The sequence below is a fragment of the Toxotes jaculatrix genome, chromosome 8 (assembly GCF_017976425.1).
Source record: "Toxotes jaculatrix isolate fToxJac2 chromosome 8, fToxJac2.pri, whole genome shotgun sequence".
NCBI lineage: Eukaryota > Metazoa > Chordata > Actinopteri > Toxotidae > Toxotes > Toxotes jaculatrix.
The window spans coordinates 27,770,313-27,790,451 of NC_054401.1; the positions used below are offsets into that span (position 1 = coordinate 27,770,313).

General features: G+C 40.8%; 1 protein-coding gene across 2 annotated transcripts in view; it reads left to right on the forward strand.

Annotated features, from left to right (window-relative positions):
• The window catches only part of tsnare1 (T-SNARE Domain Containing 1), a 120,465-nt gene that overhangs the window by 57,102 nt on the left and 43,224 nt on the right, over positions 1-20,139 (forward strand). The window contains exons 8-9 of one of the 2 annotated variants that reach the window (XM_041044948.1): positions 341-499; positions 18,297-18,369. In XM_041044948.1, coding sequence (XP_040900882.1) covers positions 341-499; positions 18,297-18,369 — 232 coding nt within the window. The remainder of the gene's footprint in view (positions 1-340; positions 500-18,296; positions 18,370-20,139) is intronic. The other variant, XM_041044949.1, reaches the window with a different exon arrangement.

A 20,139-nucleotide genomic window follows, 5' to 3' on the forward strand; every position in this document is an offset into this window, starting at 1 on the left:
AAAATGAGTTTGTAAAATTCAATCTATAAGGAAGTGAAAACTGTTAGTGATCACTCATATAGCCACTACAGTGTCATTGTGCAGTAGAATAATGCTGTAAAATACTTTGTAGTAGTGCGTGCCAAACATACAAAAATCTATTCCTCTACTACAAGTCCTCACATGTCCACTCAGTTCCTGCTTGTGGCCCAGGGCCCCTGTGAGGCCAGGTCTAAATCACAGAATACTGTAATTGTCATCATTATTGCTGTATCTACCAGCATTGCAGCTATTGATCTAATCTAATCTAATGTGTGTGTGTGTGTCTGTGTGTGTGTGTGTGTGTGTGTGTGTGTTCCAGCAGAACGTGCAGACCCCATCCAGTGAGCAGATGGAAGAGGGTCCACTGTTTGGAGACGCAGCAGGCTCAGAGGGAGGAGCCCAGGCTTTCTTGTCTGAGATCAGCGAGGAGGACGTAGAGGTTCTTCGCCAAAGAGAGGAGGCCCTGCTGCAGATCGAAGTAAGAACACTGGCCTTACACACACAGATCACACACACCTAGTCACTGACTAGGACAAATCCAGTGTCCTGTTGGTAGACAGTGTGTTTCCACAGGAGCAGCTGGAGATTAGAAAACATGCTTAAGGACATCTTGTCTGTAACTGTTGGTACACATACTTGATTTATGTTCTAGAGATCAGGGATGCGGGACGATGGACCCAGGGGAACTGACATGGTAACTTCCCCTGTTAGCATGTAGCAGCAGCAGCCACTGTATTTCATCTCTTTCAGCAACATTTTGCAGGGCGACTGTAACTGAGCTTGGTGGAAAAATGCACCTAATCTCTTTATTTATTTATGTATGTATGTATTTATTTATTTATTTATTTTTTCCCTGAGGGAGATAAATAGAGGTTATGTAGCAATCTATTTCCGAAAATTCATTCCACAGCAGATCCACCCTCACCTGCGTCTCCACACTCTATTTTATGCCACAATAGACTCTATTGGAGGAACCCATCAAAGAAAACCTCTGGTACAGGTTATATGTTGTTAAAACAGGGTATTTAAATGGACATACTCATTTTACTGTAGGTTCACTGTAGCCTTAGTGTGCACTGTGCATATGGGTTACGTGGAAGGAAAAATAAATAAATAAATGGAAGGTCAAACTAAGCATGGGTATATATTCAGTATGAAAGGCCCATGATCAAGAGGAAATAGTGTGATCTGGATGTCACTACTTTTGATTCAGCTTTCTGACTCACATATTTTTCTTACTGTGAACAAAACCTATAAAAAGATCAAAACCAGTAATGAATGTATCCTGATAACAAGCACTATGTGTGTGTCTTATTCCTCTGTGCCACCCAGCTCCACTGTCATCCAAAAGACTTAAAAACAAAGCAGTGAGCCACACTGTTGCTCTGGGTGACATGTCCATTCATTTCTATCAACAAATATGCTGTAGTTTATTTTGACTCAATCACCCACACACACAATTACACACATACATGGATTAGCCTACCACCAAAAATAGTTCCCAACAAATATACAAGTTATGACTTTTGGAATGACGTCCGTGAAGAACTACAGTTAACAGCTGTTTTAGGAAATTGTCTATTTTAAAAACGAAACCATATATCTTTTGTCAGGAAGTGGGCTCAGAAAAGGATGCAAATGCACGACTCCAGGACAAAGGGATAGGAGGCAAAGGCTGGTCTTTAATACAAACAATGTCGGTACAAAGGAAGGCAGTCCAAAATCAGGCAGAGGTATCCATATCATGAGACAAAAACCCCAAGGAGAACAAACGAGGTCAAAACACACAAGGAGTAACGCAAGGAACAAACACAAGGAACAAACACAAGGAACAAACTCGACAGACAAAGATGATCTGGCACAGACAAAGGGGAAGACAAGACTTAAATACACTAGTGGGCGGGGAGAACAATTAAACACAGGTGAAACCTATAAATGCAGGGCAGGTAATCAGAACTGGAGGGAAAACACAGCAGGGCAGGAAGTGAGCTAGAACTAAACAGGCAGGATAAGATTTCAAAATCAGACATAAACCAAACGTAAAAGGCAACACAAGGGAACAGAGTCATCAGACCGGACTTAAGGGCTAGACATGACATCTTTTGGTTGCCATAGCAGTGTGTGCACACCGGCCTCGCGTGGACCAAATATTTCAGCGCTTTTGTCATTTTACATCTTTAGTTGTGAAAAGAAAACAAAAAAAAAATAAATAAAAACAATGAAACGCAGCTACAGACACTAGGATCTCCTGGAGATTGAAGGGGGAGAGAACAATGGACTACTCAGCATGAAATGAAGAACTGCTGCATCTTTGTTTTCACTGAAACTTGGCTACACATCAGAATTCAGGACATGGCATAGCTGGACGAGCTAACACGCCACTGAAACGACAAGGAATCATTGATGTCTGGTGGGACACACGGCGATGGACGGTGTGTTTATATCCACAAGGAAATTTGCATGATGCTCTTGTGACTGTTTTCTGCTGGTGGAGTTTACAGCCGTGCAGTGCCAGCTGTAGTGGTCTGGTCTGCCGGGGGAGTTCACCACCAAAATCAGAAATCCTGTACAGCCATACTCCTCTGCCTCATACTTTAATAACAGTCGGTTCACACAGTTTGTGTGAAAACAGTGCAATCAGGGCCCCCTGATTCATTTGGGTCCCTGGATTTGTGCCCAAGAGCCTGACAACATTATTGTATGTGTTGCATTTAAAATGTTGTTCCTCTACAGTATGATATTTCAAACATGTCCCAGGAGACAAATATTTGCCACTCATGGTTGGCTCATTTGTTCCCAGCCAGCTTCCAACATACCCTGTGATTGTAAGCCTGTTTACTGATGTTCTCTCAGGGCCACATTTACTAAGCCACCAGCACCTAGTGTCACACGAGACATAAAAACCTGTATTTACATGTGCATAAATCTGTCCCATAGTCTTATACACGGCAAATAAAAAGCCCCGGCTGAGATAACTGAGATAGAAAACACTCGAACTCGAACACACTCACCTCCCCCCCCACCCCCCACAAAAAAAAAGAAAAAAAAAAAGAACTAGGTATTTGTTTTCCTCAGATATTGCCTCCCAGGAGGCCAACACATGCCAAGTTAGCAACTAGAAACTCAGACAGGCTCTGTCTTCTTCTGCCACCTCTAAAAGCTTATTAGTATTTTGTCACAGTACCCCCATGCTGCTGCAGGATATTGAATGCTGCCCAATTACTAAGTGCTTATATAGACTTGTTTGTTCCTTTACCTGGGAAAAGTGTGTTTGGAATCATAATGTTTCTAGACTTAACTTTTGAAGCTGGCGTGAGAGAGTACGTCACTCTGTTAAATACGAACAAACAAGTAGAATAATTTCAAAAAAACTTTTGATGATCCAGATGAGACCTCAGATGGATGGAGTTTCTGACCGTGTCAGCCAGTTATATGGCGACACTGAGTCCAGAGTCCTGCTCCAACATAAAGAGCTGATTGTTATAAATCTTTCAAAGATCTTAAATGGGTATTTTATTTCTTACATAGTCTTTCACTTTAATGAAACTCGGAATTGTAAAACTTTTACTTATTCGTGTTTCTTATCGTGCTTATTATTGTTATTATTATTATTATTATTATTATTATTATTATTATTATTATTATTATTATTAGACTGTGGATGTGAACTCTGGTCTCTGCAGTCAAAGTCCTGAACATTATGCCAACCATCCAGACCAGCCCTCTGTGACTATTCACTCTGTGGGTGAATATAGCACTACCTACACTAGAAAAAAAATAACCAAGGTAACTGATGTCATTACAAAATGTGTTTGGGGAAACAGCTTAGTATTAGTAAATGCCATTTGAAGAAGACAGAGTATGTGGAATCATTGTTCATTTATGGAGGGATTCCAGGTGTAATGAGAGAGGGATATGACTGTCCATAGTGACCTAAGACTGAAATTACTAAGTAGTGACTTGTCACTTTGTGGTTGTTTGACCCAGAGGACTGAAGACTGTTGTGCTGTCACAGTGATTATGAAAGCTTTTAAACATTTGTACTTAATGGAACAGTATGATTTGTTTTTTGGGGGGGGGCGTCGATCCATCCATCCCCGTCCTTGTCTCAACACCACTCCCTGATGTCTGAGATTCATTGAACATACCACATACCTTGTGCAAAAATCTGCAGATGAAACTACTGAAGACGTGTTGTAAAAGTTCATCAGCCGTTTCAGAAGCATATGGCTGAATCAGAGTGGCACAGCCTGACACACGGTGCTGCAGTGTGCTTTTGAAAATGACAAGCCTATATGTGATGGTCCAGCCTTGAACTGCAGCTTGCCATCCAGCGGTTTGAAGACTAATGATTATGTTTTAGGAGCACTTTGCAGCATAATGAAGATGTATCTCTGCGCCCGGTTGGAGCAGTCTGAACTTCATCAACGTTTCAAATCAGTTAAACCCACCACAGGAGCCGAGCTGAATAGGAGAAAAAACAAAAAAAAAAAAAAAGAAGGAAGAGCATCAATCTCTCCCTGCAGAGTGACACACAGTGAAAGAGCCACAGCATGAATGACAGCTTCATTTCAGCGCAGGCGCTGAGATGGGCCAGTCAGATGATTGGTGTTCAGACAGGGTCGTCTGGCCTGCGCTTTAGTCATAGCAGCATGGATAAATGTCATAGTCTGTGCTCAGGCAGGTGCTGAGGGGCTTGACGTTGTTCCTTTGGGGGAGAGTGATAGTATCTGACAATGTGCTTTTTCACCTCCATACCACCCCGACACCGCCCCCCCCCCCCCTCATCCCTTCATACCACTAAATCAGCAGTGTTTGCTGCGAATCCCAACACACCTCGCTTTTCTTCACCGCTCTCCTCCCAGAGGATGGAGAGAGCCTTCTGTCCATCATCATTATCAGCCCCTTGCTCTCTGGAAGAGGCTTGATGTGATTCAGAGGTTAATTCTGCCTTCCTCAGACACTGGATGTATGTGTGAACTCTGCCGAGGGGTCCCGGCTGCAGCTGAGGTGGCAAGTCATAGTGTACTGACTAAACTGCAGCAGCAATTTGTTGCTGCACTGGCTGGTTTATGTTCAGAGGCAACATTTTCTTTTTAACCAATGAAGCTGTGCATTTATTAATGGTAGCTGATTCACCAGGAGATGGTTGGGGTGGATGATGGGCGCACATCTGTGGTCATGTTTAGGCAACAAAAGGGACTTTGATAAAGGGTAAAACAGCAGACCATCTTTGATGGGATCACACTGTTCGGAATATTCACCTGTTTCACCAAACTCCCCTCTCTCATGTTGTATGTCCCATTGTGCCATATGCACCAACCTGGCGTCACAGCTGGTGGGATTCCATCCCAAGATGGAGATGGAGAGAACAAAATGATTCGTGTTTTTGAAGAACCACGTTATCTGAGTTAGAATTAAAGATTGGCATTAATTCCCCAGTTAAATAATTTATAATAATTTTGGCTACAGTTCTGATCAGCAGTGATGGAAACATGACACCTGGGTGGACATGGGCGTGATGATATGATGGACAAAAAAAAAATTCAGGACACTGGAATTAAAATAGCCAGGAATATTTCCAATTTTTTTTTTTTTTTTTTTTTTTTTTTTAGGAGTTTATAACAGTTGACAACAAGTTGAAAGTAAATAACTGCAGGGACATAGTGTGACCCAATCCAGAGTGTAGAGCTCTGAGGAGTTAAAATTATAACCCTTAAGGTAGAATGACCTGCTGATACGGAGTGGTGACACAAATAACTGAAAGGTTCACAGAGGAAGAGCAGCAGACGTGCATTCAAACAAATCGATTTACTGGAAAATATAATTAATAAGGGAAACGTTGAATCCTAGCAGACCTGGAACCAAAAAGAACCACTCAGGCAAAGCAGCTGTCTGGATCTGACTGAGTCTGAAAGAGGTGACAACAACTATTAGAAATGTATATTAATACGTCAGAGGATATAACCCTCCTACACTACCTTTAAATGGGTTTCAGACTACAGAGTCCCCTGGCTCTGTCTGGTTCAGTGGATAAGGCTCAACCGGGTGCAACCTTGAGTCTTCCTGCCAGGTGATAACACACATTACTACAGAACACAGGGAAAGATTTAACTTTGGTTCAACCACGGCCTGCCTCTTAAGCATGGCATCGACAGCCTATAGGCTCCCAGGACTGCACAGATCTGTGTGATCAGAAAAAACCTTCCCCATTATCTTTCTTTCCAAATCAAATTCTTACCTTACCTCCTAACACCAAAGCTCTGCTCACAGGAGGCCTCAGACAAAGAGGAAGTGATGTATCCTCACCTGGCCTTTTAAAGGCGGGCAAATCTATTCCTACCCATTAGTGGGTGGAGTTACAAACCTAAACCCTAACTCAACCCTCACAATAGTAACTGGCTGTCATTCTGCTTTCTAGTGTTTACTAACCCTGTTTTCTGAAGCTTGTGTGATGTTGAATGTAACACAGAAGAAAAAAAATTAGCAATGGGAAAGGAAATGTATATGTTCAAAGACTGTGGCCATGCAAGCTTTGAGCTGCCCTATAGACAGGCAACCGAATTTTTGGACATATTGTCATGTCATTACACATGTTTTGACCTGAGACAGAGGTCAGGACACAAGCGTCCAGCCTCTGCAGCACTTTCTAAACATTCCAGTTCCCCCTTAGACTGTCACCTCCCAGCTGCACTTTGTGTGCGTTGGCATAGGAGATCATTTCATCAAAAATGAATTCATAAAAAAAAAAAAAAAGCTCAGGGCATAACAGAGGACAGCTTTCAAGGTGAATCTGAATACAACACCTGGCCCAGTAGAAAGCGAGAGAAAAAAAAAAAGAGCAAAGCGTGTCTATCCACAGAGTTTACCCTTCAGAGAAGACAGGTAGTGGGAAACACCACGAGCTAAAAAATTCCACTGGCCAAACAATAAGACTGTTAAACCCTCAGCAGAATATATCTCAGAGTAAGTGGTTTATTAGCAAAAGCATTTGTTATTAACCCAGGAAATCAAAAGAGTATTGATTTTCTTCTCTTTACACACTGAAGCTAATCGTATGATGGCAGATCACGTACTGTTGGCTGGCTCCCCCAAGATAATGGGAATATCAGCCCTCTGTCAAATCCAAATGCTTATATTCCACTTAAACTTGATGATCTACTAAAGCTTACTGATGCAGGCTTCAGGTTCCTGAGTGACTGACACTGTTCACAAAGGAACGATTTGTCATTTTATCATTAACAATTTCCCTTAAAGGATCAATAAAGTATATCTATCTATCTATTACTGTGCAGATGCCCCACCCCCACCCCGGGTCAGCTGAGAAAGAAAAAGAGCCATGTGTATATCTGGTTTATGGCTTTACATATCAGATTCGTAATCTGTGCCAATGGATTTGCAATCAGCGCCCACTTTTTTACAAACTGGGGTCAAGTGAGTAGTCATTTGTGGAAACCCACTCAAGTTAGCCACCGATTGGATTTGGATGTAATTTGAGCTGACTTTCCCTTTCAGTAAAATCACATGAATTTTTATTTTATTTTATTTTTTATTTATTTATTTTGTAAACAGACTTATTTTTCAACAGTGATTTACTGAAGTGATTTTTTGTTTTTTTTGTTTTTTTGTTTTTCCCCGAAACAAACCACATGAATCCGGGTTGAGTTAAAACACGTTGCACTTCTCCCCTCTAATACATGAACCCCAGTTTCCAGTGTTGCTGTATTGTTCACAACTTGGAGTTCACCTGAAAAAAGGCTGCTTATATTACTTATGTCAGATCGAAACATAATTGGGAATACAATGAGTAGTCTTTGTAATTTCTTGGAAACAGGTTCCAAATAGAATGAGTTTCTCCTCTGGAGAATATGAATGTTAAATGTTATTGTTGTGTAGGAAAATATTAATGAATTCTTGTCTGAATATATTCAGATGTAACTCCTTTGTAATCTCCAACATTTTGGTTAGTAACTGTAATATTATTACATATTTTTTCTCACTAACTTTAACTTATTGCAGTTACATTTATTTTGTGCGGACACCCAGGCTACAGTCTGCTTGAGGCTCAGCAGACTGTAGCCTGGGTGTCCTCGCTGGCCTTCAGGCCCTGCTGCTGGCATCGCGTTATCAAATTCAGGGGTGTGAGGTCCTTCGGCTACTGCCAGAGAGGAAACACGATTTTACATTTATAAACCATTTATTCGGAAAGGGCAAAAAAAAAAGAAGAGATGTCTCCCATGCAGTGGGTGTGGGAAAAAAAAATTTTTTTTCCCTCCCCCCTTTTCTCAGCAGTAAGCGTGCGAGTAAATCTGCTTAACAGTTTTTCTGCTGTGGCAGTGACACTGTGTCCTGTTGCCCGATGCCTTTGGGCTCGGGTGGGAGATGTGGGGAGAATTTCATATCAGCATTAAGCACGCTTATCAAAGAGAGTGAGAGCGGGGAGGAAGGGGGTGGGGGTGACTGAGCATCAGAAAGAGCAGCAGATAAACTTATTTGTCCTTTGTCCAAAGCCACTTTGATCATCCATAACTTTGCATAACCATGTTTCTATAATCTGCACCGAGATTACAAGTTATTTTCATCTCGATAGTTGTTCTTAAACACCCATCAACAAACAGACAGACATGATCCAAACAGTCCCCACAGTGAGCTGACTGGCTTCCCTTTCAGCTGCTCGGCTCAATTGATTCTCGGTTTATCTTTCTCAGACTAAACTCTAATAAGAGTGAGGAATAGAACAAAATGTAGGTGATATAAACTTTGGCACAGAACAGAAGACATTGACCAAAAAGAAAAAATGAGGAACTGACTGCAATGACAGCGCTGCAAAAAAATAACTATTTAAGAGAAAGCTGATTAATGATGAAATGAGTGCGTGATAATAATGACTAAAAAAGGTCAGGTATTTGGGACTGAAGCCAGAATATTGGCTGACTGGACCTCAGATCACACCTCAGGCATAACCTCCTTATGATATAATAAAAGTTATGAGCACATCACTTTTTGCATATAATGTTATTAGATTACATGTTGTAATGTAATTATTATTTTGCTGGTAATGTGCAGTGTATTGAGGTGGTTGCAGAAATCTTAGAGGTAGGTGTCAAGAAATCTGAGAAAATAAAACCCAAAATGCCCACATAGGACGGCCTTGTGTATCTTATCTGGCTCTTGTGTTGGGAATACCACAGTGTCAGCTCACTTAGATCCCCTCTGCAACCAGCTGGAGTTCATAGTGTTTAAAAATAAACACAAACTTTATCCTTCACTGGTTTCCAACTCACCCAACAGTGCCAGTGTATTACTTACTGAGGCCAGGTATCCTGAAGTGAGACCTGGAAATGTTATGAGAGCAATGGCTATTTAAAACACTGTGACCATTCATGTGAAAGGAGTCACTCACATTCAGAAGGTGAACAAAAACACCAGATGAATGATAGTGGTTCTCCTAACGGACTGAAACGGCTTGTTTCTGTTTCCCCTGAAGGACAGCAGTGACTGCTGGATTAAATGTTAAATCTAAAAATGCTAATGAAAATATAAGAAGAGCAGAGACCAGGGCAAAAAAAAAAAAAAAAAAGATTTGAACTCAGTGTTTCTATTTCTATTTCTTAATGCAAGAAATTCTCACCATGCTCTGGGAATGTACAGGTTGAAGGCTGCTGAGAGCCAGAGCTGATGCTGATACCTGTTAGGTGTACTTGAATGAAGTGACAGAGTTCAGATTCAATCAGAGAGAGGAAGACACCTGTAATATGGAAATGTATGCCGAACAAAACAGAGGTGAGAGGTCGGCCCGTGTCTCAGTATGCAGAGTAATTACCCTGCGCCTGCTGTATTGAAGGTGTCCTCCCATTTGTTTTGATGTTCCTTTGCTCAATGACATAGCAAAGCCAGTGGGTCTCTGTCTTCACAGTGATGCACATATAGGGAACTATAAAGAGGAGACAGCTGAGTTGAGGTAACTTTTAAATGTAATATGATAGAAGGGTTTCATAACACTGACAGCCTGTACAGCAAGAAATCATACTGCAAATTGGAGGAGAAATCTCTGTCAGGATGGAGCGCTCACTGCTACTGTTAAGGAGAGGGTGACTCTTTTGTTTGGCTCAACACCACAAGGATTTCTTGTCAATAGCCATATGAATGCGAGTGCAGTGTGTTCACACACTTCTGCATCTAAATTAGTGCATCTGGAAAACATGTCTCTGTAACAGCCCCACGGTGTGATCCAAACCGATAAGATGTCTGGATTCTTACAGAAAAATGTTGCTTTTGTTCAGCTTGAGTTCATCTAAGGCTGCAAACTGATCTATATTCAGGATTGATGGGGAGCACGGAGTTGCACTGTTCAACACATGGTGAAGAGATCCCCTTCCCCCTCCCCCGTCCCCTCCTCCCCCCCGTCCTCGCGGGCTATGGATTTGTCAGAATGCAGTGAAAACAGACCGGGCTTGAAATGACAAGCGTTGACAGCGAATGATGACTAAAGTGCCTGTGGAGTGTGGATACGTCACTGTGCACTGTCGAATCACAACTGTCAGGACGGAGTCAGTTAATGTGCTTCCTAAACCAGACTACACCTGAGACACACAGCAACTTACCCCGTAAAACACAGCACAGCACGTGTTCCTCTGTTTGCTCTGCACTGGTCGATTTCACCACATCAGTGTTTACTGTTTCAATTGCAAATACAATATTTTATTAAGAACAATGACAATATATTTACAATATTACAATTTATTTTCTGCATTTGAAGAATAGAAGAAAATATCTGGATGGAAAAAGAAGCAATGATATGGCTAATAGGCTAATAACAAACTTTAACTATCAGATCCATAGTATCATTAGTTGGAAGCACAGACAAATTAAAACACTGAGATATGTGAAAAAAAAAAAAAAAACTGGCCAGGAGCAATGAGTATGCCATTAGTTGTACTAAATGTGAAATATTTTTCTCATAAGTCTTTACAGGAGACACATAAAATTGGTGAATGAAGCTGATTAATTTTAGTCCAGAATAAAAAAGTGGCTATAACAATTAAATTGTGATACTCAGGCTGTAGCTGTTCATCAGAAATTGGGGTCTTCAAATTAAAGTGCTACTCCATTAACTTTGTTTTGCATTTGTATAAAGCTGATTTTAGATTTTAGCCAGCGGTATGATCGAAGATCCAAAAAAGTCCTGCATTTCCCATGATGCAAACAGTAGCACTATGAAGATTGTTTTCTCAGACTTAAAAAAAAAAAAAAAAAAAAAAGTTCCTCCAGAGCCATGCACGGAAAACATACAAGTTTTCACAGGCTGAGCAGGAAACTCACCATCATGTGGACAATCAGAGGAATGCTCCTTTAAAAAAATCCCATCTCGTTCTATATTTATTTAAATTCAGCTTTGGTGCTTGAATATACTCTCCATTCACAATAAAGCTGAAATCCACCACTTTATATGGAGAAGATTTATAGGAGTGCTATTAATATTTGTTAATTAATTAGAATTAAATGTTAAGTATATATGTGACTCGTGCTGTTAAGTGCTGCTAACTGTGAAGCGCATAGCAACTGAATTTGACAGCTGACAGGCTGAAGTGCAAATCACAACACAGGAACTAAAATACTGTGGTGATTTAAGTGGTGTAATTCAGCCTCTAACTCCAGGCTTTGTTCTAAACACACTTACAGGCAGGCAGTGGTTGAGAAACCTTGTTCTAAATGTGAGACTTGTCACGTAGGTCACACCACTCTTATTCTATGCGATATGAATGTAATCACACGAACAGATTTGCTGTAGTTCGATCACAGTCAGATCACGTTCACAGTCCAGAAGAGTCCTCAGTTTGGTTTTGTGGAATGTAGTGAGAGACTCCTCTCTCAGCGAGGTCTCACTCTGATTGCTGTGCACTCATTTGGCCAAAAGAAGCAAACTAAGTGGGAGAGAGCACTTCAGAGTTCCAAGTAACTTCTCAGAGCAAACAAGGTGTGAAAACGCCTTAAATCTCCCAGACGCCTCTTCAGGGTTCTTGCTGTCTATCAGTGCTTTACCTCCCCGTGGCTGACTTGCATTCTTAATCAGCTCTTATTACTGAAGCTGTTTCACCTTAAAAGAGGCTGATAGGAGTGCTCTGCTGTGCCACACTTCCCTCTGCAGGCACAAGAGGAAACCTCCACACTGGACCTGTTTGTCTCAGCACTGGTCTGCAGTTTAAGACATTGTTGTTGACATTTTAGCATGAGTGCTGCTGCTTGCGATCTTTGCATGAAAGCCTCACTGGGAGAATCAGGTACTGTGTGCAGCACTGTCTCTAATCGCTGCTGCTCACGTAAATCATTGTGCTGTACCTTGTAAGGTATCAAACTATGCCTCGCCAAATTTTACTGTTAAGGATGATTTTCAAGTCACAATCAGAATAAAGCAGTGACACAGGGGATGCTCACTGAATCTGAAACCGATTTCTGTGTGGATGAATAGAACAGTCTCTGGGTAATACGAGCATGAAAGTAAAAGGAAAGAGGAGGTTTTTTTTTTTTTTTTTTTTGCTCATCTTCTATCAGACGATCTGCAGGTTGCAAAGCTTTGGATCGAGCTGCAATCTCTCCCACAAGTGTTCCTATCAGCTAGTATCAGACAAATCCTTATGACTGGAGAAATGCGAGGCATGCAGCGCCGGTGACTGAGGTGTCAATCAGATGCTGCCGGCAGGTTTGTTTCTGTGGCTTGCTTTTTTTTTTTTTTTTTTTTTTTTTATCTTGGCCTCAAGTTTAATTGCGTTTTCGCTGTCTCCGCAGTGGCCCCGGTGTCAGATGGAACAGATGTCTGAATCGCAGTCTGACATTTTAGTCTCATGAAAATATACAGACCCTTGCAGCCTTTCATTTGTTCGAGTATGTTCTATCATCAGTCACACACAATAACAACTGCAGCCGGATTGACAGGAGGCGTTAGAGGACCAGCGGAGGTGAGAGTTAGCGCTGAGGATGGGTTTAACTCGTTGGCCGCATCATACGAGTTTGAGGAATGCAACAAAAGTTCTGTGACATTTTATTGATTCTTGTATAGGAAGTTAATTTTTTTTTTTTTTGCATATGTGCCTCACTGGGAGGTGAGATCAGGGTCAGCTCAGTGAACCCCCCCTTTTTCTTGCCAGTTTTCCTTGAGTTTGATGATAAACATAACGTATTAAAGGAAAGATATGAAAGAGAATTTCTTACAGTGCTGAGAAAATTAAGCTCAGCTTGCTGTAATGCTGCAGTCACATCATGTTGGCTAAATTGCAACAATAGAATAACCTCCTATTATTCTCTGGGGAGCATTCATGCATGGTTCCAAGATGGTTTCCCTTGTTGATAGCCTTGGAAATTAATTCTAAGTTAGTTGTTTTTGTTGTGTTTTTATGTTAAGAATTTGTAACAATTTGATACAAGTGAAACCACCAAACTGTATACGACTCTTAAACTTGCTGAATTTGGTGTATTAAAGTTAACAGTGAAATTTAGCTTGATGTAATTGTCAAAGATGGAGGCTTTACATACAATTTGCCAATTTGCAATTGGTTCATTGGCACTTTTGTGTATCTGTAGTTCATTTCACAAAGGGTGATATTTTAGTTGTGAAACATTCCTGACTTCTTCAAGCCAGAATGACAACAAGGAGGCTGATGTGAATTTTCACACACAACGGTCTGTAGCGTTTAACTCAGACCGGAGCCTAAAACAAAAACCATCCAATGAGCAGCAGATCAGAGGTCAGACTGGTTGGAGCTGATAGAAAGGCTACATTAACTCAGATAAACACTCTGTACTACTGTGCAGAGCGGAAAAGCTTCTCTGAACATGATGAACCTTGCGGTGGATGGACTACAACAGCAGAGACCACGTCAGCTTCCAGTCCTGTCAGCCAAGAATAGAGATCTGAGGCTGCAGTGGACACAGGTTCACCAACACTGGACAGATGAAGACAGGAAAAACATAACCTGGTCTGATGGATCTGATGGATTTTTGCTGAGGCTGCAGATGGTAGGGTCAGAGTGAATCCATGGACCCAACCTGCCTTGTGTCAACAGTCCAGGCTGGTGGTGGTGGTGTGATGCAATCAGTCAACAGTCTCATACTGGCTACTTCCAGCACGGCAATGGAAGTTGTCCAACATCTTGTGGAATCTAAGTCACGAAGAACTGAGGCTGTTTAAGAGCAAATGGAGGAACTACCCAGTACTAGTATTATGTTGAGTGTATGTGTGTAGCATGTAAGTGTGAGGATTTTTCCTCATGCAAAATAAAGTGAAATGTAATTACTCCTCATAACTTTACAGTGTTAGGCACCTGATTTTAATGACATAGGTGTCCATCATTATTCATGACAATCAATGTCCAGTTACAGTTCAGGCTAAAATAATGACAATAACGATAAAAAAAAATAAATCCTAAAGATGAAAAAAAGAATAAGCAAAGACAGAAGGTGCAGTAATGTTCAGGATAACTTGCTGTAAGACTCCATTTTCCCTTCATGCGTCTTGGACAGCTTTCCAAAAAAAGCAACGTGTAAATCAATCCCAGAATCATTCGAAACTGACTGAAATTTCGTGAATGCGTCTCAAACCAGTTCTGGTCTGAGATGCATTCCTAGCCAGATGTTAGAGATGTGTTAATGCATCCCTCTCCGAGGAGCATATCTTTCCTCCTCCCACAGTATAAGTCTGTCAGCAGCAGTGTGTGGAAATATACACTCACTGTGTGAGTTTCTTAATCCATCCATGCTCTGTCTCCTCTGTTCTTATGACAACAGCAGCTAAAGTTACACTGAAATTAGCAGTTGTTCTCCGTCTCATTAAAGCATCAAGGAAAACCTCTCCAGCTATTTATACCCACATGATCAAGTCCAAAGAGCACTGAGCCTAAACTTTTGTCTCACTTGCAGTTGACTGAATGTTCATGAATATGATTCATGCATGTGCTCTTGTGAGGTTAATGCTAGTGGTTAGCTGACACTTGCTGAAGTGTTATTGTTGTTATTATTGCTGTAAAGTGCAGAGGTTCTTCATCTTACGGTGTTTTTTTGGCATTTACCAAACACTTTCAGGTGTCGACCCTGATTTACATGCAGCCTGGGAAAACTAAGATGGATTGTAGTCAGATTTGTGATCTGGCCAATAGAGACAGGTGTAGATGGCCTTAGTCAGTCATGTAATAACACTGATGATGCCGAATATGCCACTGAGAACGCTACCTGTCATTTGACATGACAATGTTTACACCTTTTGGTTAGTTTGTAATAACTCTGTAGCTGTCTGCCAAATATATATATGCTACATACTAATTCTATAAACTGTGTACTACAAATCAGTTACTGTAGTTTACTGTTTTAGCAGTTTTTACTGAGATTCTGTACTTTCCACATTTTTTTCATTTATTTTGTTGCATAGTGGGTGAATGGTATCCATCAGCAGCACACTCAGTAATCATCCATGGTTGGTATGCCTTCTGTCTGGTTTCAGTATATGACATTTTGTCACTTTGTCAGCGTGAACACACTACATCCTAAAAACCTGCTTATAATTAGCATCTGTTGTGGATTTGTGACATACCACGTGTGAAGACTGACTGAGGACAACCAATGTATAATCTGTAGTCCAGACCAAGTGAATCTAACTGAAGGTGTCAGAGACACCTTATAGACACCTTGGCCTCTTTTCCTGCACCTGATCAGGTCCAGACAGGAACTGAAGTATCAGTGTTGATATACTTGCCTTGGGTGGCAAGGAAACCACCTGTAGTAAATCTGTTGAAAAACCTAGAGAAAGATCTCCAGTCCTGGTTCCGAGCCCAGTGCCAGTATCCAGTGGCTGTTAGATTGGCCATGAGCAGAATTTAAAGCCCATGAAATATGGAAAAGGGCACAGTGTTGGCCCAAAGCCTGGCCACCCACTCAGCCCTCAGGCACGGGTCCCAACCCATCACATCTCTGCCTTCTCTGTGTGTGTGTGTCTCTCTCTCTTGGCCTATTCAAATTCACTTCCACACATTATTTTCTAAATTGGTTACACACTGTTCTGTCATTATGATGAAATGAGGCCTGATTGCTAAATGCTTTGCCAGGTAAAATAAATTTGTTATTCTATTACAGCATGATAGACAGGGTTGCCCAAAGATAAATGCGAAAAAAAAAAAAAAAAGTCTTTAGCATCACAATGTTTGCCAGGGGCTATTTTGGCTCCATTCAAATGGTTTTTGCCAAGTGGCAGGATGGCTGCCAGTTTCCACAGCAATCTCCGCCACCTGTGATGGATGGCCCAGTGGGTAAGGCTACACAAACGCAGCTGTGATTGCACAGAGCCATAATGGAGGAAAGGGGGGACCTGTGAGCAGGAGATAGACAGAGGTTTTATAAGCTTTCATATTGCTTTGAGTTGAAACACTGAGCAGATTCAAAGCTGGGAGACTGTGGAGAATTAGCTGCGGTCAACCATAGCTGCACTAGTTTGCTCTGGACCCTGACAGAGAAATAATTGAACAAAAAAATTTGAACTGCTTTTTTTTTTTTTAACTTTTAGTCTACCCAAGCTCACAACAGTTAGGATTAAACACAAATCCACTGAATTTGTCAATTAAAGGGACAGGATATTAGATTTTTTTTTCTTTTCACAAGTCCATATGAAATTGCATGTGAGAAGTGACTGCCCTGTGCCTCTACAAAGATAACAGCGGATGGATGAAAGACATGACATTTTTTAGAATTAGGACTTGAACTGATGAAGGCATTTAGAAACAACAAGACAGTACAAAATTTAATCCATACTTATATTATTTTGACATTTTAAGATTTCATTTTTTTCTTTTAACAATTTAAACCAAAACACTGACAAAGAAGGAGAGCTTTAGTAACAACAAGGAGGAAACAATTCAGATCAATTAATAATTGATCAAGGAAAACAAAGAAACATCATCTGCAGTGTTTGAGTATTTTTTTTTTCTTGCCTTGTTTTCCTTGTCTTGTATAATAATAAACTAAATCTAAAATGAAACCAGAGGGTTTGGACTAACAAGACATTGCCATGTGTCCTGTTTTTTCCATTTGCTGCTTACATTTTAAAGACAACAAATAAATTGACTGATCAAGAAAACAATCATTAGAATAACTGATAATGAAGACAACAACCAGCCCAAAGAGGTGATTGGTTTTCTGGCCTCAGACTTACAGGTGCTGATTCTCACCTGCATTGTTTCACCGCTGCACAAAGCAATTGTGTGTTTCCCAAACCAGACATCTGGCACCTGGACATTCACAACCAACCCACAGTTCACACAGAACACACCTGACAAATATATAAAAGTGCATACATGACAAATATATTGATGCCAATTCACAACCAATTTGGAAAAAAAAAACATCGGCTGGTTCACCAATGCAGCTGCTGCACCATGTGGAACACTAAAGCTTTTTTTTTTTACAAGCCCATTTTGGTTTGGAGCCACTTCTGGTGAAAACAATTCACCAAATACAAATTTACTTGTGGTTTGTGGTCTCTGTTTAACCACCCCAAACAGCCATTATACTGCCTGTACAGGTGTTTGTTGTAAGCTAGCTAGCAATGCACCCACCAACTGTGTGTGTGCCTGTGCATGAAAGTGTGTGACAGCTCAGATTTTACTCAGCAGAGAGATTTCTGCTATGTTATACCTTCTCCATGCAAACTGAAACTGACTCTATCTGATTTGAGAACTCACATGGATCTTTAACGTCAGCTCTCAATGTTAAACCGTCTTACACTGCGACACTCGGCAGAGGCGTTTTCATCTTAACACATGGACACACAGGAATATGATTTGGGTGTGGTGATGGTTGGAACAGGTCTGTTCTAGTCTGGGTCAGGTGGTGTTGAAGTCTGCATTTCAAATAATATAATCTGTGTAAATCTATGTAAATTGAAGATTCCAGATCCAGTCACTGCCAGTCATTTTCAAAGACAGCCCAGGGGAGATGTACTGGTCTTTGTTTTAGTTTGCTTTGTTTTACAAAGTTCACTCATGTCTAATTCCCTCTGTAAGCTCCACAGTCCTACATGCCTCTCCATCCACGACCTCACCAAACTCTCTTTTTCTTTTTGGCCTTTTAAGCCCCTGCATGTAAACAGTGCAAGCAGCTGGTTGTCGTCCATCTTTGTTTTGCTAGAAGAACAGAGAGGTGCATAAACTTTATGTTCCTCTCTGATTTTCAAAGACTAAAACATCTGTGCAGGAGGGTGGAAACAGACAGTTATACATTGTGTGTTTTCTCCACAGAGAGACATGCTGGACGTCAGTCAAATCATGAAGGATCTGGCCTCTATGGTCCACGAACAAGGAGACACCATAGGTAAGAATTTGTTTGCATGTTCAGTGTGTGTATGTGTATGTGTGTATGTGTGTGTGTGTGTGTGTTGAATTTTGCTTACATTGTTGTCCCTGACTCAGTCAGCATTGAAAATGTTGATGCACTTGATTAGTAACATGACCTCAAAAATTCTCCTGGGCTAAAGAAACTTTTTAAGCTCTACCTTGCTGCCACACTGGCAGATTCTTTGATGAGAAGCAAAATGCTGTGGGTTTATACAGACAGTGGCCGGGTAGAGAAAATCCATTTAGACACCCTGATATCTGTAAATGGCTCTCTGCACCCCGCAGTGATTCAGACTTGGCAAAAAGAATGAAACTTAGCACACAGATTTAGGGCAGATATAGAAGCTTTGCTGCTGGGTCACAAATGTGCCATCAGTTACGTATAACTCCATCATGAACATTCACTGGAGAATTGACTTTTTCTTAATAATGTCAAACAGCGATGCAGACAAACAGAGATACCTGAAAAATATTATGTTGTGTGGGTTTGTAGATCAATTCTGAGAGAAAGTGAAAGGTGTGATAAAAACAGATAACTTTGCAAATATGAATCTTTGGTTGTAATCTGTGCTGCAGAACCTCAAACAGTGGCTGGAGGATAATCAGTTCATCTACAGCTTGCTTTATGGCACATTAAGCCAAATTAATAAACTGAAGGTTAATTTAACCCTTTAATCTTTATTGTTCCCAATGACGTCTTTAAAAGATAAGGTTGGTGTTACTCTATATGTTTCTTATTGTTGACAAATCCCGTGAAAAACAAAATCATAATCATAAAAATAATAATCTGTCTCTCAGGACTTTCTGACTTGCTTACCCTGTCTGTGTTACTCAGCTCCAAACCCACTGGCTCCCACCGAAGATGTGAATCTTTAAAAAAAAAACCTGACAAATGTATTGCTAATGTTTTTTTTTAAACTAATGCTCAGTAAATTCCTCAAACATTTTGACGCTGTAATTTTTAATAAATGTTACTCAAACAGGAGGAAATAGTGAATTTGTCGGCGACTGTTTTCAGCAGCAGGTTAATACTCATTTGGAGCCATGCTAGCTTTGACAAGATGTTTTTTTTTTTTTTACATCAAGTCCTCGACCATGTTGATCACACCAGCCTCATTTACAGTGTTATGCTACTAAAGTGTTCTCTTTTAAAATTAATCTGGTTCTTGTACATAAGAAATTATGAGTCAAAAAAAGATTATTTAGCTCTCCTGTAAAGACAGGGCAAGATCACTCATAGAACTGTGTGTGTTGTCATATTTAAGACAACACTGGCAAAGGTTATAACACAAAACATTAAATCAATAGCAATGAGCTAAATGTGCATATTCCTGCTTTACAGTGCTAAACTTTTGGGTGTGAAGACTAAGTGCAGACATTGTGTGTGTGTGTGTGGGTGTGTGGTGATGTTTTCTGGAGAGAATGGGGAGCAATAACTTCTGCTAATTGCTGCCTTTTTGTTGTAGAGTGTCCTTTTGTCTGCTGCCTTCAATCAGGCTAACGTAGATGCCCTTTAAATACCCTTTAGAGTCGGGCTGAGTCAGAGCGTTCTCAAACTTCCAAGCATGTTCTGCCTGTGGCCACACCCCAGTCAGTGATGTCACTCTACAGCAGGTGTTTCCCACTAAAGATAAAACTGCAGCATGCTTCATTATTTTATCCATACACAGCAGTACACAAGCCCATCTACATTCACAATTTAGTGTGAATTTTCATTCTGAGTTCAGATTCTTACAATTGCAATTTC